Source organism: Solanum dulcamara, chromosome 5 (assembly GCF_947179165.1).
Source record: "Solanum dulcamara chromosome 5, daSolDulc1.2, whole genome shotgun sequence".
In the NCBI taxonomy this organism is placed as follows: domain Eukaryota; kingdom Viridiplantae; phylum Streptophyta; class Magnoliopsida; order Solanales; family Solanaceae; genus Solanum; species Solanum dulcamara.
In genome coordinates this window covers 13,756,409-13,777,787 of record NC_077241.1, presented here as the reverse complement: position 1 = coordinate 13,777,787, position 21,379 = coordinate 13,756,409, and the positions used below count along the sequence as shown (strand labels likewise).

The window sequence follows — 21,379 nt, the reverse complement described above, 5'->3', positions numbered from 1 at the left end:
AGAAGTGGAAGTCTTCCACAAATACCGCTTAAGCAGATCCTGTTGAGAAGAAATATATTTCAACTGATAATTTTTTAATATTAAATCACATGAAAATAAATAAATAAATTTTTTAATTAAACTCAATTGCCCAAAAAGTTTACGATAATATTTTTGATGTATTTTAAAATAATAAATACAAATGAGTGACTTGATTTTTATAGAATCTGTTACTTTTATACATAAAAGATGTTTTCTACTAAAAATAATATTTTATATATGTAATCTAAGTTTGAAATATAGTGTAAAGATGATTTTCGCCAAAAAAACTCAAAAAAGAGGAACTTAAATGGGCAGATGAAAAGCATGAAGGGGGCAGTCAAAGGTCAAAGAATCGGCAAAAGATCGCCGACCCCAAATTATTTTTAATTTACAACTCCCATAATCCCCCTGTAGGCTCTACAAAACTAAAACAAAACACTCTGCAGTCAGCAATTTCACATTCACAGTAGAGAAGAAGAGAGAAAATCTGTCCTTTAAGAACACACTCTCTCTCTCTTTCACAGAGTAGCTTAGTAGAAGATAGGATCTAATGGAGTACGAAAGAATTCACAAAGTGCAGGTACAAATTTAATCAACTTTTCTTTTGTCCTACTGCACAAATGGGGTTCCTGCATTTCTTCATCTAAAATACTTGCAAACTTCCTTTTTGAGCTCTTTAAAATGAATCTTGATCTGGGGTTTTTAAGAAATTACAGTGTGGGGTTGTCTTTTCAATTGGTTAATTTTATGGGATTTTAGCTACTTTTAAGAATTTGGTTATAAAGTTTGAAGCTTTTTAGGAAATTCCAAATCCTATGGTGGGTGCTGTTTGAAATTGCTTGGTTTTCTTGAATTTTTTTTTGTTACTTTTCAGACTGGTATAATATCTCCAAGTAAGCTGAGGATGAAGCTTATAGGGCCTAACCATCAGAAGAAGAAGAAAGAAGGATCAAATAGTAATTCCTCAAGAACTTCACCTGCTAGGCTTGAGGATTCTGAGTTTGTTAACAACAGTTTGCTGGCTACTCAAAGTGGAGATTTTGAGGAAGAATGTATGTCAATTTATTTATTCAAATTTACTCATCCTGAAAGTAACTTTCATTAGCAGCTTCAACATTTTAGTGAACTACTGGATCCACCCCTTACCCCAAGCCAGTGGTCCAAGGGCTGTCAACACCACAATAATGTATAGATAGATGTAAAAAAAGTTATGTGTATACTCCAATTTAAGTATCTTGATTTGACTAGATACAAAGTTCAAGAAATAAAAGAAAACTTTTGAATCTCGTCTTCTTAAATAAATATGTATATAGTTTTTGAAATCTTGGGACAGATCAAAATGGATGGAAAGTAAGATACTTAAATTGGGATGGAGGGAGTACATACTATATATTAAATCATCTAATATTTTTTTGTGTATTTTTTTCTTTAAATTTTGACTAGCCCGAGTGAAAATCCTGGATCTGCGAAACTGCCCCAGCTCCCATTTTTTCCATTGTGCAACTTGACTATGTTGTAGTTTGGATATGTGCCTCTAGGATAGTAATATTTTTTGTTGTTGTTTTTGGGAGGGCTAATTCTTAAGACTAAGTTATATGCAGTAAGAGTTCAAATTATTAGGTTACTTAAAACAGTTCTGTTTTGTCCTACTTTTCAGTTCCAAATTCACATTTACAATTTTCAGTTACCTGTGTAATTAGCTTTAGGTAAACAATAGTGTAAAAATATTTTTCGCAGTAACCCATGTGGAGTTCCTAGGAGAGGAAATATGTTTTAACTGCCCTTTTATTATGCAGATTGCAATTTAGAAGCTACAGAAAATAGATTGCCAGGACATTCATTCCAAAATTCTAGGCAAGGTGATGAGAATTTGAATTCATGCCTGCCGAAAGAAAATGAAGATGCTACTCGTGTGAAAAGGCAGCAATCTTCCAAGATGGACGGCGGAAATTCTAGTTCAGTTCATCCAGTTAAAGGATGTGAAGATGAGAATTTTGATTATGATAGTACATCCAGCTTTGAGTTTCATAAAGGGGAGAGATCAATGCACCACCATTCCATAACAGCAAGGTCGTTTTCACGGCCCATGTCTTCCAAGTGGAATGACGCGGAGAAGTGGATAATGAATAGGCAAAATGTGCAAGCTAATCATTCCAAGAAGGTTCAATTGCAGAATCAAGCATACCGGGGCCCTACCATGAGCATGGTTAGAGTTGCTCCAGAATCGAGTAGTTATGAAAGTAAATTAGCGGTTAAGAAGGTAGATTTTTGTCAACCCGCATGTCAGTTAGTGCCCGAGAAGTTTGATTTTGATCAACCTGGTTCTCAAAGTCGAGGAAATGGGTCAAATGCCGTGTCACTTGATCTTTGCCCTGAAAGTAAGGATTTGACTGAGGTGGTCTGTGGGGACTCTTGTTTGACTGGAGATAAAACAGGTACATTATGGATTCTTTTGTTCCTAATGTTGATTTTCACTGCCTTAACTTAATGTAATTGTTCTTTAAGAATTTTACACTTCCACCAGAGGAGGGGACGGGGGAACCAGCAGGAGGGAGGGTGAGGTATTGAGGTTTTAGATGAACTATTGTCAGTCCTACTAACTTAACTGCTTGGATTAAAATACTGATTGTGCGCCTCCTGTAGAATCTTATGCTCATTCTTAGAGGCATGACGAATTGTCACATTTTAGTGTAGGCATCTAGCGTATGCAACGAGAAAGGTGTATATTTAGGTCGATGCATTGTATTTTCAGATGGAACACTGCCAATCCTACTGCCTCAGGTGGTTTTGAAGATTGATGGTTAATATAGTGCCTCAAGTAGAATTCATACATCAGGAAAATTTATGCCCTAGTATTTACCAAAATAAAGATGCATGTATTTATTGTTTCATCCACGCGCTTGATGATTTGGCCTGCTCTGGATCTTTAACCAATGCAATGACCAGTCTATTTTTGGGCGGGATGCAGGTGGTACGATTTAATTTACTATGCTTCTGTTTGGGGGTTCATAAAATCTGGTTTAAGTCTCTGCTAAAAGCACGACAGAGGTTATTGATGGAACGGAGGCGTGGAGCTGAAACTTGTGCTTTTATTGAACTGTAGTGGAATTCCCATACACACATTTCAGATTAAATAGTTAACTAAGTTTGATTATTACCCTCTTATACAGAACATTGATTTTATACTGTGCTGATCTGAACTGTTTGATTGAATATCAATGCAGTTGGCCCTGCAATAAGATCAGTCTCCATGAGAGATATGGGAACGGAAATGACACCTATTCCAAGTCAAGAACCTTCAAGAACTGCTACACCTGTTGGTGCAACAACTCCACTCCGCAGCCCCACTTCTTCAATCCCATCTACACCTCGTAGAGAACCAGCTCCGACACCTACAGAGAATTATATTGACAATGCTTCTCAAACTTCAACACAAAACAATAAAAGGGAATTGTCGGAGGAAGAATTAAAGATGAAGACAAGAAAAGAGATTGTAGCCCTTGGGGTCCAACTCGGTAAAATGAATATAGCTGCTTGGGCGAGCAAAGATGAGAAGGATAAAAGCAAGGCTGATGCTGCTGAGGCTGAACGAATGGAATATGCTAAAAGGGCAGCTGCTTGGGAGGAAGCGGAAAAGTCAAAAGGCACTGCAAGGTTGCCCCAGTATTAAACTTTGAATCGTATCAAACACATTTTAAAATCTATATTCTACTGTAAATTATGAATTAACAGAAAGACCATTGAACTTCCAGATATAAGCGTGAAGAGATTAAAATCCAAGCTTGGGAAAGCCAGCACAAAGCAAAGCTAGAGGCAGAATTGAGGAAAATAGAGGTACATCTGATTATCGATATAGTAAATTATGTTCTACCGTGATTAAAAGCCTCACTCTTGGAGAATGTTGGACATGTTTAATTGATCTGAAGTTGATTATGGATGGTTGTATATCAAAACTCTGCTACTGAGACACCTCTTAGAAATTGAACCAACCTGTGTCACGTACTCATAATGAGGCAATTTAGCATCATATTAAACTGCTCCACTCCCTTGAGTTAATGATCCAGCGCTCAATTTACTGCAAAATTTTCATTTTATTTTACACTCATGATATGTATTGTTCAGGCACAAGTTGAGCAAATGAGAGCACAAGCTCAAGCAAAAATGGTGAAGAAGATTGCAATGGCAAGACAAAAATCAGAAGAGAAGCGTGCTGCAGCTGAAGCTAGAAGAAATCAGCAAGCTGAGAAAACTGCAGAGCAAGTTCAATACATACGCCAGACAGGTCGACTTCCATCTTCATCCTTCACGTGTTGTGGTTGGTTATGATAAGATTAAGCAGCAGCTTCAATATAGGTTGTAATCAATTTTTACATGCACATTAAACTTATGAGTTAACTCCTCATACTGTCTGGTTTTGTAATAACATATAGTATCATACTGAACATTGTCCATCCTTGTATCTATTTTCTTGCATCCTGAAAATATAAGTTTTTACATGGAATGAAGTTTGGTTTGGTCATTGATGTTTTTGGCTTCTAACTTGAATATTAAAACTTGCCTCTTCTAAAAGATTATTTACTGAAAAAGTGAGAGAAGATGCCTTTTGTTCCCATGTCTTCTTTCTTACAATTTTTTTTGAAGAGTGTTTCACAAATGAGTGAAATATGTATCTTTTTGTTATTTTTTTAGTGTCTGCGTGGTGTCAACACTTTACATGAAGTGTCAAGACATTTTATTTCTCACTTGTTTGCAAATTATTACTAACAAGTAACAACATTAAGGTCCAGAAGCCTATATTCTTTGGGAATTTTCTCCAGAAAGGCTTGTTCTTTTTTGGTCAAATACATAGACAACCACCTCTACTTGCCTCCAGTTTCATTTTGGCACTCCATCTCACCCTTGTTCCATTTTAATCCTTCAACCCCATTTTTTATGTACCATTTAAATATAAAATACTAATTTTTTATGTTTCCGTTATTTTTATTTATGCTCATCAACTGCAGTTTTGCGCTTTAAAAATCGATGGATATCTGTTAGTTTTGTTTAGAAAATGTAGTTCAGGAGACTGTGTAGCAATTTTTTTTCTTAAAAAATAATTTCTTTTTATAGTTCCTGCGCTTTTTTTGCGTGAAAAGTAACCGAGGAAAGTGTCTGACTTTTTTTTAAAAAAAACTCATTGACACTCTAACGAAGTCGGTAGAGTTTTAGCATTTTTTAGTAGTGTTAAAAGATGAGTACTTTCTACTCATATTGAGGTTAAACTAAAGTTAGAAAGAAAATACCTGAGTTAAATCTAGATTATCTAGATGGTATGAAAAAATGAAATATGTTGTGTTATTTATTTAATGTTTCAGACCCTTTTTATGTTTTATCAAATCACGCTGAATAGTTTACATCGATTTTTTTTTGTGTATAAATGATACATAAAAGATAAGGTTGAAGAATTAAAATGGAACAAGGTTGAGATAAGGCTTGACAGGTCCTTTTGGTCGATTTTCAGTTGATTGCCTTAACCTATCGATTTCTGGAACCAGTCCTCTAATTCCTCCACCGCCTCCCCCACAGATATGGTGGATCATCAGCACCCACCCATGAATCAGCATCTTACTCTTTAACGGCAAACGCAGCAACGAGAAATTTTCCTCTACATCATCCTTATAAGACTGTTGCTAAACAAAATAAATTCTTTTTCACATTCAATCATGAGAGGGCAACACGGGCAGCATGCAAAAGAAGAGAGAGGATAGCCAGAATTGTATTGAGGCCGCAGCAGCAAAAAAACAACAAGAGAACGAAATAAAAAAATTAAAAACCAAGTGCAAATTAGATGGGTTGTCTAGTATTTGACCTTTTTTTGACTATCATTGTCATTTATATATTCAAACAATTATACAGTAAGGCAATATCTGGTTAAAAAACACATCCTCAAGACACATCTCCTTACTGCTCTTAGTTTAATTAAAATCTTTTGCAGGCAATTGAAACTCAATTGCACTACGTTACACTTCAACAGCCAAATTTGGCGAATAAATATTATTTCCATTTTATTCTTTTACCAGAAAGTTATAATTCCCCAAGAAAGTGCTTGCTTATAGATGAAAGCCAAGAAATAGGGAAAAATTTAAACTAAAAACCACTGGCAACATAAAATAGGTCTTAATCTTACCAATATTATCCACTAATCATTAAGTGAAAGAAAATACTACTTGTGTAGCATGTACTTTCAAGGGAAAGACTAATTTTTCCCCAAAAATTGTGTAATAAACAAGTGCTTACATACTTTTCGTTTCAAGAAAATAAAATAATGTTTTTTTAAAGGAACATATCCATAAAAGGTTGTACGTAGTGTGCCATGATGTCAGTTGAATGAAGCACATAATAAAATTTTTCGTTTGGGTGTTGATCGCTAACATGGGGTCCCTGTTCACCACAATTTCTATTTGGGCATGCCACATTTGGATATCCATGAACCAAAGATACGTTTTCGAGCTTTGAAAATGAAAAAACTTCTTGAGAGCACTTTACGGCTTTATTTCACTTTATGGAAATATCCCGTGCAAATTCAGATTAGTAAGCAAAAAGAAAAGAAAAATACATATTTTCTCTCCTCAGTTTTCTTGTGGTAGAATTTGCTGTAGACGTTTAGCAGCCAAGCTTTACCAGTTAATGCTATTTTCTACTCATACAGTAAACAAGGTTACATTCTGCATATAACTGTACAATCATCAAACTCTACTGCCTACAAAATAGAGTATCTGTGTGACTTTGAGCTATACGATTAGTACCTAGTGGTTCCATCCACATAGCACGGCATAGAGACCATTGCAGGATCAGAAACTAAGATATGGCTCCCAATTTAATCACCAAAAATCCAAAAATCCAAAAATGCATCCTCTGCATCAATGATAGATAGCGTCAACTTTTCGGACAGATCAGGATAGTTGATCCAATTTGAGAAAAAGAAAAGATTTAACATACTTCTTTTTTTAAACAGGTAACAATATATTAAACACCAGCACCAAGATAGTGCTTGAAACCATATTTACAAGTCACAAAAGATGCACAATACAGTAATTATTAATAACTTTTAATAAGCATGAGTCCTACGACGAAGGGCATATGTCTTGCTTTGAGCTTAATTGAACCATCGTACAGTCCAGAAATCATTATTTTGTATCTATCTATTCATTCTCTTCACTAACTCAACTTCTTCTTCTTCGAGTTCTCTCATTTTGGTTCCAAGTTTGTCTATGCCTTCTATTATTTCTGACATCTGGTGAGTTTTATCCCCTTTTTACTTTATTTGTGCACCCATTTGTTGGTAATGGAAATTTGCTCGAAAAACTACAAATTTCCATATCTATTGGATAGTTTCTTACTAAGATTTTATTCATGCATGTCAATATTTTTTTTTTGATGACAAGGGAAACCCGTAGCCGCTACCATTTGGGTGCACACACGATAAAACTTCGCTCCTATGTAATAGCTCGCAAACTACACAGTCACTAACCTTACGGTGCGCACAAGGTAAAACCCCGCTCCTATGCAATAGCTCGCAAACTACACAGTCACTAACCTTACGGTGCGCACAAGGTATAACCCCGCTCCTATGCAATAGCTCGCAAACCACATAGGAGAGATAACCCGCACTAGACAAGTCCGGTGTGACGAACTTGACTCAAAAGGCAAAACGCTTGCTTTCGTTGGCAAGGGGTTTAGAACTTGAGATCTCCAACATAAAAGTCCCAAGCCCAAACCACTGAGCCACCCCGAAGGGTACAATGCATGTCAATAATTTCTGATTTGAACTTGTATGCTAAGAAATAAATACCAGGTGATTTGAACTTGTATGCATAGTTCTTGCTGGTTTTGGTTGGGTAAAGTGAAATTTTGAAGGTGAATTGGATATTTGAAGTGTCTACGGAGGGTGAATTTGGTACACAGAGTATAAGCAAAATCCAAAATCTGATTAATGAAAAAAGGGAACCAAAATACCTATGTTGGCCAACCTTATTTTTCTTCGGTATGTGCTTTTTTTGTGCAGTTGTATCACTTGTGAAGAATTCTTGTATTTTTGTCTTTGAGTTGTTTTAATTATTTTTATTGTGCCATCTCAAGGCATTGCTGAGATAATGTGTTCGTGTCAAAGGCAAATGTACTGCTTGTTCTCCGTCTGCTGAAGCTGGTTAGTTCTTTTGACAATTTTCGCTCTCTACATCTGTGATTTTTTGATTGATAAGTTCATGTGAGATTGTAGTGTTTCCCTCTTCTGTAATTTCATTATCTTAGTTTTAATCTCTTCACCATATTCTTAACTGATTTCAATCATTTCAAATTCGATTTCTTTCTTCTACATCAGTACATTGCTTGATATAGGCAAGTTATACTGACTTTTAGTTATTTTTGTTAACGTGTTAATATTTATTTTCAAATGTTAATCAGTTAACATGATATGCAAACCAAATATGTTGCATTACTGGGAAAAATTGTATGTAATCAGAGAAGAATTTAGAGCACTAGTGCAAATGATGGCCCTAATCAAGAAAGAATAAGTAATAAAAGCAGGCAACCAAAGAACATGAATTCTTCTTTCCTTGCTATCCATATCGGAGTATAAACAAATATTATGCTGTCAGATTATCACCATTTTGTCCTTGAGGTACCATGAAAATTAGATAATAAATTGCTCACTTATTTAATTTTTGAGTCTTCCTTTTGTTTCCCATGATTAAATTGACAAAATTGGATAAATTTGAAGAATTTTGGGGAAGAATATTATTTGAGCATTCCAGTTGCTCTTTGATTCACGGCTGCCTTCTAATGCTTGACATACTTACATCTTCTTGGCTGATTGAAAGAATGTTCTACGTCATGCATTTAAGTTATCAAGTTTTTGTATTTATTTCTCAGTTTGTGCATTTATCATTCTTTTATGAAGTTTCTGCATTTATTAATCTATTTTTAGAAAATTAAAAGTGGACTTATTTTCCCTATTGAGATGTTTCTATGAAAGACCATGAAGGAGGAAGATGTTAATGGCTTTATATTTTGTAATCTATTATCTTTAATTAAGTCGATAATTATACAAAAACACTAATGTTATCAATTTAACTTAAACGGTTTGTGTGTTTTCTTTCGAGGAGCAAAAATTTCTAAAAAGCCATTAATATTCAATAACTGTATTAACTTCTACAGCTTTTCTTTGAGAATTTTGAGACTTCAACTTCGATGAAAAATGTGCATGAACTACATTATCTTTTAATTTGTAGCACCAAAATGATAGATTGGTACTATTTAATAAAGGATACTTTATTTAAAGTGCTTGGATGAAATGGAGGCTTGTTTCTGGAGTCTTGTGTGATAAGAAGGTACCATCTAAACTTAAAAGTAAGTTCTACAGAGTGGTGGTTAGACATCCTTGTTGTATGGAGTGGAGTGCTGGCCGGTCAAGAACTCACATGTTGAAACAATGCATGTTGCGGAGACGAGGATGTTGAGATCGCTGTGTGGACATACCAGGAGTGACAAGAAAACGAGGTTATCCGGGAGAAGGTGGGAGTGGCCCCTGTGGCAGATAAGATGAGAGAAGCGACACTGCGATGGTTTGGGCATATGCAGAGGAGGGACGTCGACGCCCCAGTGAGGAGGTGTGAGAGGCTGGTGGTAGGGAGTGCGTAGAGGGGTAGGGGTAGATGGAAAAAGAATTGGGGATAGGTGATTAGACAGGACATGATGCAGCTTTACATTACTGAGGACATGACTTTAGATAGAAAAGAGTGGAGGTTCGCGTATTAGGGTGGAAGGCTAGTAGGGGTAGGGTGTTGTCTTGCCCTACATAGGTGTGCTTGTTGTAGGACTAGTCGTATCCTGTAGTTCGTGCCATATATTGTTTATTGTATGTCGATTATCACATTGTTTTAAGGTTTTTAGTGTTTTCCTCTTTTAGACTTGCATTGTTTTTCTTATTAACCACTATGCTTTCTTCCATTGTTTTCTTCTTCTGCTACTTGGTTTGATGCACTTGAACCAAGAATCTTTCGGAAACAGCTCCTCTACCTTCACGAGGTAGTGGCAAGGTTTGCGTATACTTTACTTTTCCCAAACCCCACTTTGAAGGATTTCACTAGGTATGTTGTTGTTGGTGGTTCAAGTGCTTCTTACTTTTTAGTTAAAACACTTCCTACTTGTTCAGTGATGCCTCATATGAGGTAGGCGTGGAAGTGAGGCTTGATACACAACCCATCCCCAAGAAAGTAAGTTTCAAGTATCTTGGGGTTTTAATCCATGAAAATAGGGAGATCGATGATGATGTCACACATCATATTGGTGCAGGGCGGATGACATGGAGGCTCACCTCCAAAATCTTGTGTGATAAAAAGATAACACCAAAACCTAAAGGTAATTTCTACAACGTACTGGTTAGACCGACTTTGATATATGCAGTGGAGTGCTGACCAGTTAAGAACTCTCATATTCAGAAAATGCAAGTTGCGAAAACAAGGATGCTAAGGTAGATGTGTTCACATACTAGGAGAGATAAGATTTAGAATGAGGATATCTTAGACAAGGTGAGAGTGGCCTCCATGGTGAACAAGAAGAGGAAAGCAAGGTCAAGATGGTTTGGACATGTAAAGAGGAGATGTGCAAACACCCTAGTGAAGAGGCGTGAGAGGTTGAAAATAATAGATATGAGGAGAGGTACAAGTAGGCCGAAGAAGTAGTGGAGAGAAGTGATTAGACTAGACATGATGCAACTTCAGCTTATCAAAGAGATGACCTTACATAAGAGGATATGGAAGTCACAAATTAAAATAAAAGATTAATAGGTAGTTGAGCTTTGTTTCGTTTTTTGGCGGAATTAGGCTTGGTAGGAGTCTAGAAGCACATTATTTGTCATAATATTAGTCATATACATGTAGTTTCTTGCTTTTGTATTTGTTGCCATTTGTTGTCTATTATGGTTCAGGTACCTCATTATTTCAATGTTATTACTGTTCCTTTTTTTTGAATGTTTTGTACTTCTTTCCTTATTAATTGACATGTTTTCTTCACAATGGTATTTCCTTTTTCCATAACTACTTTGATTTGTTGCACTTGACTTGAGGGTCTTTAAAAACAACCTCTCTACCTCCACTAGTAGAGGTATGGTTTGCGTATACTCTACATTCCCTCGACCTCACTCGTGAGATTACACTGCATATGTTGTTGTAAGCTAAAAATACCATATAATATGAATCACAGGGAGTATTAAATTACCCTTGACATTATTTGTCACAATACATTTTGGTAACAGTGGAGCCACATTTTCGTTTCCAACGGGAGCATTTAATAGATCTTATGAGTATTAAATATGAATCGTGGGGAGTATTAAATTGCCCTTAACATTATTTGTCACTCTATCCACCAGGACTAGGATAGATGAGAAGAATCACCTAGTGGTTTTTTGGTCTCCGCTGAGTTTTGAACATGAGAACTCAGGATTCTCAACCACTTCATTGAATAAACGCCAATATTTTCAATTTATGACTTTCATCGAGTTGTAATTATTTAACATAATTTAAATCATGTTATTTCACAAAATGTCGAATCGCTTGTGTCCCCGATGATATTTATATTTCTCCTGCAAAACTTCCTTCTTCATAAGTAAACTTTTACTTTAAAATGATCTAATTAGGTGATTAGGAACTTTAAATATTATGAAAACTTATCAACAATACTCATATTAAATGTGCCATTGAATTATATTAATTATGTGATGAGAAAATAATTTAGTTTTATCAAAAGTACAAAAATGCAAAAAAGCTCTAAGGTTCGTTGGGACTTTAAACCCAAAGTGCAAACAAAACTCGGGCTTTGATGCTAGGCATGGAACATGCAATGGCCAATATATCAGGTAAGATCTGGGTTTTTGTGGAAGATATTTTTGACTATCACATAATAATGGATCATCAGCAACATTTAACCATAAAGCTAAAGATCAGAGGAAGTCAAGATGAGATACTAGTAACAATGGTATATGCAAAATGTACTCAAAATGAAAGAATGGAGTTATGGGACTCTATGGAGGATTTAGCTACCTCAATCAACATTCCATGGATGATTGGGGGTGATTTTAATACAATAACATCAGAAGAGGAGAAACTTGGAGGTCTACCAGTAACCATTAATGAAATTATGGATTTCAGAGGATGTATCCAGAATTGTGGAGTAACAGATTTGGGGTTTAGTGGCAACAAATTTACTTGGTGGAATGGTCAAAATGGGGATGACTGTATATTCAAGAGACTAGATAGATGTTTGGGCAACCAACTACTACAATCAAAATACTCTAGTATTGATATCAAACATTTGATTAGAAATGGTTCAGATCATGCTCCTGTGTTAATTTCTTACATAGGAGACAATAGAAACATCAAAAAACCTTTCAAGTTTTTAAATTTTTGGGTAAAACAGGAAGGATTTATGGAGATAGTTAGACAAAATTGGACAGCTGAGTTTATGGCAAACCCTTTCATACTTTTTCATCATAAACTGAAAAAGGTGAAAGCAGCTTTGTCACAATGGAGTAAAGTAACTTTTGGGAATATATTTCATGAAATTGAAACCCTTGAAGAGATTATCAAAGTGAAGGAAACTCATTTTCAGTACAGTCCAACACCTACCAACAGACAGGAATTGCACAAAGTACAAGCAGATTTAAACAGATTCCTACATCTAGAGGAAGAATTCTGGAAACAGAAAGCTGGGATGCAGTGGTTTCATGATGGGGATAGAAACACAAAATTCTTTCATGCACATGTACAAGGGAGAAGGAGAAGGATGCAGATAAGAAGAATACAAGGAGAAGATGGGAACTGGATAGAAGAGGAAGAGGGAATAATCACAGAAGCCATCAATTTTTACACTGATCAGTTCACAAAGAAAGAAGATCCAAAAGACTATAAAATCCTTAACCACTTACCCAAAATGATATCTGAGGAAGACAACCTGTGTTTTGAAGCAGAACCTACCAAAGAAGAGGTTAAGGCAGTGGTCTTCCAATTAAATAGTGAAAGTACAGGAGGACCTGATGGATTTACTGGTGTGTTCTATCAAGCTTGCTGGGAAATCATTGAAGAGGATGTCACCAATATGATGAAAGCCTTCTTCTGTGGTGCAGAATTGCCCAGGTTTGTCACCCATACTAATTTAATCTTAATACCAAAGAAAGATACGGTTAACACTCTCTCTGATATGAGACCAATTAGTTTGAGCAATTTTGTGAACAAAATCTTTTCTAGATTGATCCATGAAAGATTGGTTCCCAAAATAACTGATCATATATCTCTCAATCAAGCTGGCTTCATTAAAAACAGAAGTATAGTGGAGAATATCCTACTGACCCAAGAAATTGTCTCTGACATAAGGCTAAGAACTAAAGATGCAAATGTTATAATGAAGTTGGATATGGCAAAAGCCTATGATAGGGTATCTTGGATGTTCTTAACTAAAGTACTTCGACAGATGGGATTTTCAGAAAAGAGTATAGACATGATCTATAGAATTGTTAGCAACAACTGGTACTCAGTGTTGATAAATGGCCAACAACAAGGATTCTTTAAATCTACTAGAGGAGTAAAGCAAGGGGACCCTCTTTCTCCTACCCTATTTATTCTAGGAGCAGAAGTCCTATCAAGGAGTTTAAATGCATTGCATCAAAATTCTCAGTTTAAGGGTTTTGGAATGCCTAAATGGAGTCCAAAAATCAATCATCTTGCATATGCAGATGACATGATTATCTTTACCTCAGCAGATGTGGTGTCTTTGCAAAAAATAATGGAGATTTTGAGAAACTATGAACAGACTTCTGGGCAAAAGATTAACATGGACAAAAGTGCAGTCTATATGCATAACAGAGTATCAGGTGACATCAGTATCACAGTTGAGATTGTAACTGGTATCAATAGAAAAGAATTCCCCTTTATGTATTTGGGCTGCCCTATTTACCACTGTAGAAGAAAAAAGGAATTATTTAATACTTTGATCCTTAAAATCATGAACAGACTTCAAGGATGGAAAGGAAAGATGTTATCTTTTGGAGGAAGGACAATTCTTATTAAACATGTGTTGCAAAGCATGCCAATACATATATTATCAGCTATTAACCCTCCTATTGGAATTATCAGACAACTACACAAGATGTTTGCTCAGTTTTTTTGGAGCAATACTATTGGGGGGAAGAGTAGACATTGGGTGGCTTGGAATAAGGTATGTATTCCAACCACAGAAGGAGGCCTAGGTTTTAGATCACTTCATGATGTCTCATTGGCACTGTTCTGTAAACTTTGGTGGAACTTCAGAACAAAATCTACCTTGTGGAGTGACTATATGACTAACAAATATTGTAGAAAGGATCATGCTATAGTGGTACAATGGAAACAGGGATCACAGACCTGGAAAAAAATGCTAGAAGCCAGGGACCTAATAGAACATCAAATTTGGTGGCAAACTAGGAAAGGGAATTCACTTTTTTGGTTTGATAACTGGACTGGATTGGGAGCTCTATACTATGTAAATCCAGGGAATACCTATGATACTAGAATTCAAAATGTCAAAGAAATGACTGAACAGGGGAGATGGAATAGAAGAAAATTGATGGAAGTACTCACTGAAGACATTGTTGATCACATCATTGACAATATAACCACCCCCGGGGAAGAAAGAAATTGTGATAGACCATGGTGGATACTAGACACAAGTGGAGGTTTTACTATTAAATCAACCTGGGAGTTTATTAGGTTAAGGGGACCACAAATGAGCAAATATAGTTTCATGTGGATTAAAGGATTGCCTTTTAAAATTTCTTTTTTTATGTGGAGATGCTGGAATTACAAAATTCCTTCTGATGACGTCCTAAAAAAGATGAACTTTAATTTGGTGTCTAAGTGTTGGTGTTGTATAAATCCTAGAGAGGAGACGATGCACCATTTATTCCTAACATCAGAGACTGCTAAAAGAACTTGGTCTTATTTTTGCAAGGCCGCAGGAATAAGCATGGAAGGAGTACAACTACAACAATTAATTGTGAAATGGTGGAATGCACCAGTAACTAGCAGATTGAAGCAGATATATGCAGCAGTGCCATCAATTATTTTGTGGGAATTGTGGAAGAGAAGAAATGGTATCAAACATGGGCATAGGAAGGTTAATAGCTCAGTAATTTATCTAGTCCTAATCTCTATCCAAAGACTAGTTCTATACAGAAACCCCTCAATTAGAAATATTCCTACTGGGTGGAAAAATTTGGTGCATTTACTGGAGGAAGGCAAAGCAAGAATGAAAGTAACGCAAGTTAGATGGAATATCCCTCCACACGGTTGGTGTGCTTGCAACACTGATGGAGCTTCTAGAGGTAACCCAGGGAGGAGTGCCTATGGTTTTTGTGTGAGAAATGCACAAGGGAATTTAATATATGCTCAAGCAGAGGAAATTGGTTATGCCACCAATATAGAAGCAGAAATTGTGGCTCTACTGGAAGCCTTGAAATACTGTAAGCAGCAGGGGCTTAATAACATCATTTTTCAGACAGACTCTCAAACTATCCAAAAAATTATAACTGGAGATTGAAAACCTCCATGGAATATAGCAGACTGGATAGAAGAAGTGGAGGAATACAAGAGAGATTTGGATGTCGTTTTTAAGCATACCCTAAGAGAAGCAAATAAATTGGCTGATGCTTTAGCCAATTATGCTTTAGATGAAGGACCAATGCAGTGTTATTTGTTTAAGGATTTGGACGTGCACATGAGAAGAATCCTAAACAGTGATAAAAGTCAAATCCCTTATTTAGGAATTAAGAATCACTGAAGGAGTTGGGGAAAAAAGGAAAAGGGACACACAGAGATTTTCAAATACAAGAGGAGAAAAATGAAGATGGTTTCTTATATAACTGTTTGTTCATTTTGCAGGGCTACACAAAAGGACTAAACAACACAAGCATCATGGGCTATAAAACTCATAATACAGTTAGATCGGGAGCAAATCAGAAGGGAACCATCATCAATTTGGCCTCTTCATCATCTTCACAAACAAGAGAAACAGAGACGACAAGGAGAAGAAACATCTTCTACATGAAAAACAAGGCAACAAAACTTTAAGCACGCCTTTGACCAACTTTGGAAAATATAATACAAATTATACTTTTTTAATTAAATTATTACTCATATTATTTTTATGTCATGAACTTGGACCCGGGCTTAGCATGACCTTCATGTAACTAGCATATGCGCAGAGCTTACGTGGATTCTATGACTTCTATGATTGATCCAGCTTTATCAACATACTTTTCTTTACCTCAAAATTGAAATAACAAAATACAATTCATCTTAATCTTCTGTAATGAGCTGTATCTATCAGATTTAACAAACTTGTACCTTTCTGGAATAAGTAAACGACAATTTCCAGGTTGCTAATGTTAAAAGGGCAAGAAAATCTTTCAAGAACACAGAGAATAGAGCACAAGCATATCTTACGTTAGATGCTAACGGGCTTTCTTCATACGTTTTGGGGGCCTCATTGTTTCTCTCCTTGAATCTTCTGCAGCTTTCATTTCAATTAATGACTGCGAGCATTTGGAAGGAAAAAAAAGGTTACTATGATAATGGATATAACAAACCAGGAAAAATGAACACACAAGCAATTAACATATCTTTCCGAAAAAAGGGAAAATAAGAGCTGGTAGGCATCATAATTATTGCATATTCATCTTTTTACTACTAGATTCTGATGAGAACTCCAAAACTTCGCATATTATGTTCATCAAGGCAGGCATTGTACTAGAAACTTGAAGTAAGGTGGTGTTAGGAAAGCATTGCAAAGTAGGATTTCCTCTCCAATTTTTACAGGAAAGTAAGGCATGGGGTAGGACTAACGAGTCCAGAGAATAATTGGGATAAATGAGTAGCTATCAAAGTAAGAAAAAACTAAGGCCTAAGCAGAATACAAAACTCTGACTTTATTTAGGAGTTGAGCAGTTCCTTTATCATATCATTTTAGACACAAGCACCTGTCATAATAATCATACAATTACTTTGAAAGCTGAGTGATTAATGAGACCAGAGCACACACAACAAATATCAATCACTAAGTTAATTTTTTCTGTAATTCACTCAACTGACATTCATCATTTCCAAGCAACTCTCAAAGTTTTGAACCATTACAACTGAATCTCCAGTAAGATGCCGTTACAACTGCTGAACCTCCTCCTACTGTTGATAGAAAAACTTCATTCATGACTGGTTCTTTGTCACTTAGTAATTGTCAAGGAACTGTTAGAGCTATTAAGTAACCGCTAGAGCTAGTTTCTTTTACCAGAAAAAGAATCTGCTGCATGTTCTTTTGAATGGGAAATCTCTCTTTTTCTCGGACAGAATAAAATGCTTGCATCTTCTGATGAGCTTCCTATCTAGCCCCTCCAGTTGTACCTCTTTTTTCAGTTACAGCTCATGTATTATCAGATGGTTACAAACATCATATTCTCATCAACACATATACAAGTGTCATATCCTTCTCTTAAAATTTCCAACCACAATCCCATAACTCCTCTCTTTCCTCCAATGATCATATATACTTCTCAGCAATGTATGTATATCATTTTTTTTGTTTCAACAATGTATTTATATACAAGAGATAGACAATCTTTAAATAAAGACCACAGGAAAAGAAGTGGAGTGAGGAGCAACATTGTACATCTACAGCTAGCAAATGAAACCGTCTAGCGAAAAAACAGATATTGCAAGTCATACCATTATAGATTGATAATTGTTAGAGTGGGTTAGAGTCCTACATTGGTTGGGGAATAGACCTGTGGTCTACTTATATGGACTCGAGCAATTCTCCTGTCATGAGCTAGCTTTTGGGATTGAGTTAGGCCTAGATACCATATCTTTTCATGGTATTAGAGCCACCTCCATCCCCATTTGGGCTCCGGTCCACGCTCTAATTGAGCCTAGGTGCAAAAGGGGTGTGTTATCGTGTTAGGTGGGTTAGAACCCCACAATGGTTGGAAAATGGACTGGTTATCTGCTTATATGTAGTTGGGAAATCCTCCCTCATGAGCTAGCTTTTGGGGTTAAGTTAGGCTCAAGTGTCATATTTTTTCAATAATCAAAACAGAGCAATTAAGGTCCAGGACAACGACATATACAAGAGTCTGCACATGCAAACAACTCACTTACCTATCTTCCTAAAAATTAGTAAAACTGCAAAGAGCCTCTAGTGGGAGAAAGACAGAAAATTTACAAGCATAAACTCGTTGTTATGACCATGATATGTTGACAGCTATGTAGCTCGGATTCTTCAAATATGTCAACAGGTGTGTGTCGGATTCTCCAAGTGTACTTTTGGAGAATCCGACCCGGGGGTGGCATCGAAAGTGAAGAGTCCACGCAATTTAGGTTAACGGTAGATATTGATCTCATGAAGTAAATACTCAGTCAAAATAATAGGTTCCAATTATTCCTTTAAGCATGAATTTTTTATTTTTTTAAAATTCAAAAAAAGGGCCTTCTTCAAAGTGAAATGAACATAAAAGTTGCAGGACGATATTGCTAACCTCTTCCGCTTTTTTTTGAAGTTCCAATAGTTCTTGACAATATGCAAGGCACTCTGCATGGTATATAGCAGCTAAGTCTTTTATCATGGCCTTCCTTCTGATGATACCAATCACTGTGATACTCAAGAAGAAACAGCACATGTTAGATTAAACAACTGTAATAAACTAGAAGAAACAGTACATGTTAGATTAAACAAATCAAATTCTCCTCCATTTCAAAACTAACACAAACTAAAATCTTCTGGACACAAACAGTTCGATAGACGAATACTCAGCTACCAAATTCTTTGGAGATGATATTATTTGTCTTGTCATCTTTCATTGGAAGATAAGTGCTCAAGAGACAAATTGATAACTAAATTATCTATTACAGATAACCACCATTTTATCTCATTAGAAGATATTTTGCTCAAGATACTAAACTCACAATTAGTTAATCTATTAGAGAAAATCACCATTGTGAGTTGCCAAAGAGAAGACCACAACCCCAGTGACACAACAATGGCAAGCGAAAAGAAAGAAAACGAAAAGCCAACCAATATGAGATGAAGGACTCTATGTTTACATATATTATAATCAATCAGATATCAAGAAGGCAGAAGTTTAGGATTAATCTTTTTTATTTTAGGAACATAGCAAGAAAGTTGTTTTCTTTGATAGGTACGAGTATATCTAGAATTTGTGACCCCTTCAACTGTGACTCTTCCCAACATAAACAAGAAGAGACATATTATTGCAATGCTCATTCTTTGATACATCCAAACCCCACCACAATACAAAATAAGACAGACAAATCTTTAGTTTATTCTATAAACGCTCTATCTAGCCTTTAGGGGTTTCAGCAAATCCATTGAGACAGCTCCTTAGACGAACAAAGTGCAAATAAAGATAAGAATATTGACTTTAAATCCCTAAAGTATCTAAGCTGCAAAAGAGAAACAAATCAAATCAGATTGTTTTTCAAACTCAATCTGAGAACTTACATCCCTCCTAGCGTAAACAAATATGAAATCCCAAACATTACATATGAATGGGATATATCATTCACTTTATTCGACCCATTCATTCAAAATACTAGTAAATAATTTGCAGGCAATTTCAGAATTATACATACAAGTTTCTATCGAGACAAAAAAGATTAAGGAAAAGGAAAATCTCTAGGACAGATATATACAGGGAAAAAATTCATCAGAAGAAAAAAAAAACGAATTGGGTTGGCTTAAAGAACCTCTATATCCATTATTACAGACCCATTTTACCGCAATTGAAATAACATACGGTCAAATTAGATTCTACAAATCTTACACTTACTTCTGCTGGGATTGAACCCAGTTTGAGCATGTGGGGTTGTTGGATCTAGTGGTGGTGGAGGAACCGGATCGTTTGAGGGATCAGGAGGAGGAGACGAGTGGTTCTCAAGTTCAACCATTCTTGAATTGAGATGAAGGGTCGTAGCAACTTTTGTAGGAGACAAGCCCTTTTAAGCTCTGGTATTGTGAACCCATGTTGTGCAAGGTTTTGTTTGTTCGACTCTGGATTTGCAGGAAAATAGTGTTGGTAAAAGAGGATGAATTATGCCCACTCACAAATTATTAACTCTAAGGGTGAGGTGGAATACTTACTACAAGTAGAGACAAAGTAAATACTTTAAAATATTTAAAATTATAAATTAAATTGAAAATATATGGAGTTAAATGATTTAAACATATACTCCCCTGATTTCGATTTGATTGTTGACATGGGTTTAATAAAATAATGAAGAGGAAGAAAAGTTCATGAACCGTTGAAAAGTTAGGGAAATCTGCTCTATATGTCCAACTCAATTTCTAGGTGGTTTCCTCTGATGCCTTTATTGCACCTTCATAGATGCAATCTTGTTAGACCTCGCCTTCGAATTTGCCTATTCAAAATAGTTATAGGCACCTCCTCAAATATCAAATTCTGGACCAACTGTATCAAATTTCATCAAACCACATGATAAACATAAGAATGATATTTCTTCAACACTTAAACATGAAACGCTGGATGAACACCTAATAAACCTGGAGGCAAAGCCAACTCATGGACCAATGAACTTAGGGTTAAGCTTGATTATGGGGATTTCATATTTATCAGAAAAAATACAACTTAAAAACTTCAAATTACACGCCCAACCAAAATTTCAACTTCAAATTAACTTAATTTCAAATCACATGATTTGAAGTTATGTCCAAATGGGCCTAGGTTTCAAACCTTCCGATCTGGTTAACTTTTCTGCCTACTCTAAACTGTGAGAAGCTGCTATGAATCTACTTAACCTTATTTATGAAATCTCTCAATAACTATGTATTCCATAACTAACCTCAAAAGCATCGAACCAATCAATCTGAGATCGATATTTCCTACTATACATAACCTTAAATAATGCTATCTGAATTCTGTAATATAATTATTATTGTAAGAAAACTTCTTCAAGGTTAAAAATTTAGTCTCAATGAACACCAAAATCAAGCACACAAACCCATAACATATCTTTAAGAACCAAAATAATTTGCTTGGACTGACCATCCATCTATGTGCAAAAAGTCATGCTAATCTCTACTCGAGTACCCAACTCATTCTACATAGACCTCTAGAAATAAAATGTGAACTGAGTATCTTGATCTAAAATAATAGAAATAGGCACCCCTTGCTAATAAAATATCTCTTGAATGTATATTATGGTCTTTGAAATGTAGGTAGTTTGAACCCGAACAAAATGGGTAGAGTTGGTCAACCTATCCATAA

General features: G+C 35.8%; 2 protein-coding genes across 3 annotated transcripts; one reads left to right on the top strand and one right to left on the bottom strand.

Moving 5' to 3' along the window:
• The first annotated feature begins 430 nt into the window (after positions 1-430).
• Positions 431-4,544, top strand: LOC129889048 (uncharacterized). Its single transcript, XM_055964160.1, has 6 exons — positions 431-601; positions 896-1,073; positions 1,818-2,456; positions 3,246-3,675; positions 3,774-3,855; positions 4,144-4,544. Exons 1-6 carry the CDS (start codon positions 572-574, stop codon positions 4,345-4,347), a joined length of 1,563 nt encoding a protein of 520 aa, XP_055820135.1. The 5' UTR covers positions 431-571; the 3' UTR covers positions 4,348-4,544.
• Positions 4,545-6,619: 2,075 nt separating this feature from the next.
• Positions 6,620-20,188, bottom strand: LOC129889047 (uncharacterized). Of its 2 annotated transcripts, XM_055964157.1 has the most exons (4): positions 19,919-20,188; positions 18,614-18,726; positions 16,533-16,621; positions 6,620-6,915 (listed from the first exon to the last, which is right to left on the bottom strand). In XM_055964157.1, the coding sequence occupies exons 1-3, from the start codon at positions 20,040-20,042 to the stop codon at positions 16,541-16,543; spliced, it is 318 nt and encodes a 105-aa protein (XP_055820132.1). In that variant the 5' UTR covers positions 20,043-20,188; the 3' UTR covers positions 6,620-6,915; positions 16,533-16,540. The 2 variants fall into 2 exon arrangements, with proteins under 2 accessions (XP_055820132.1, XP_055820134.1); XM_055964159.1 differs by lacking the exon at positions 6,620-6,915 and having other exon boundaries at positions 16,334-16,621; positions 19,925-20,178.
• Between the last annotated feature and the right edge of the window lie 1,191 nt (positions 20,189-21,379).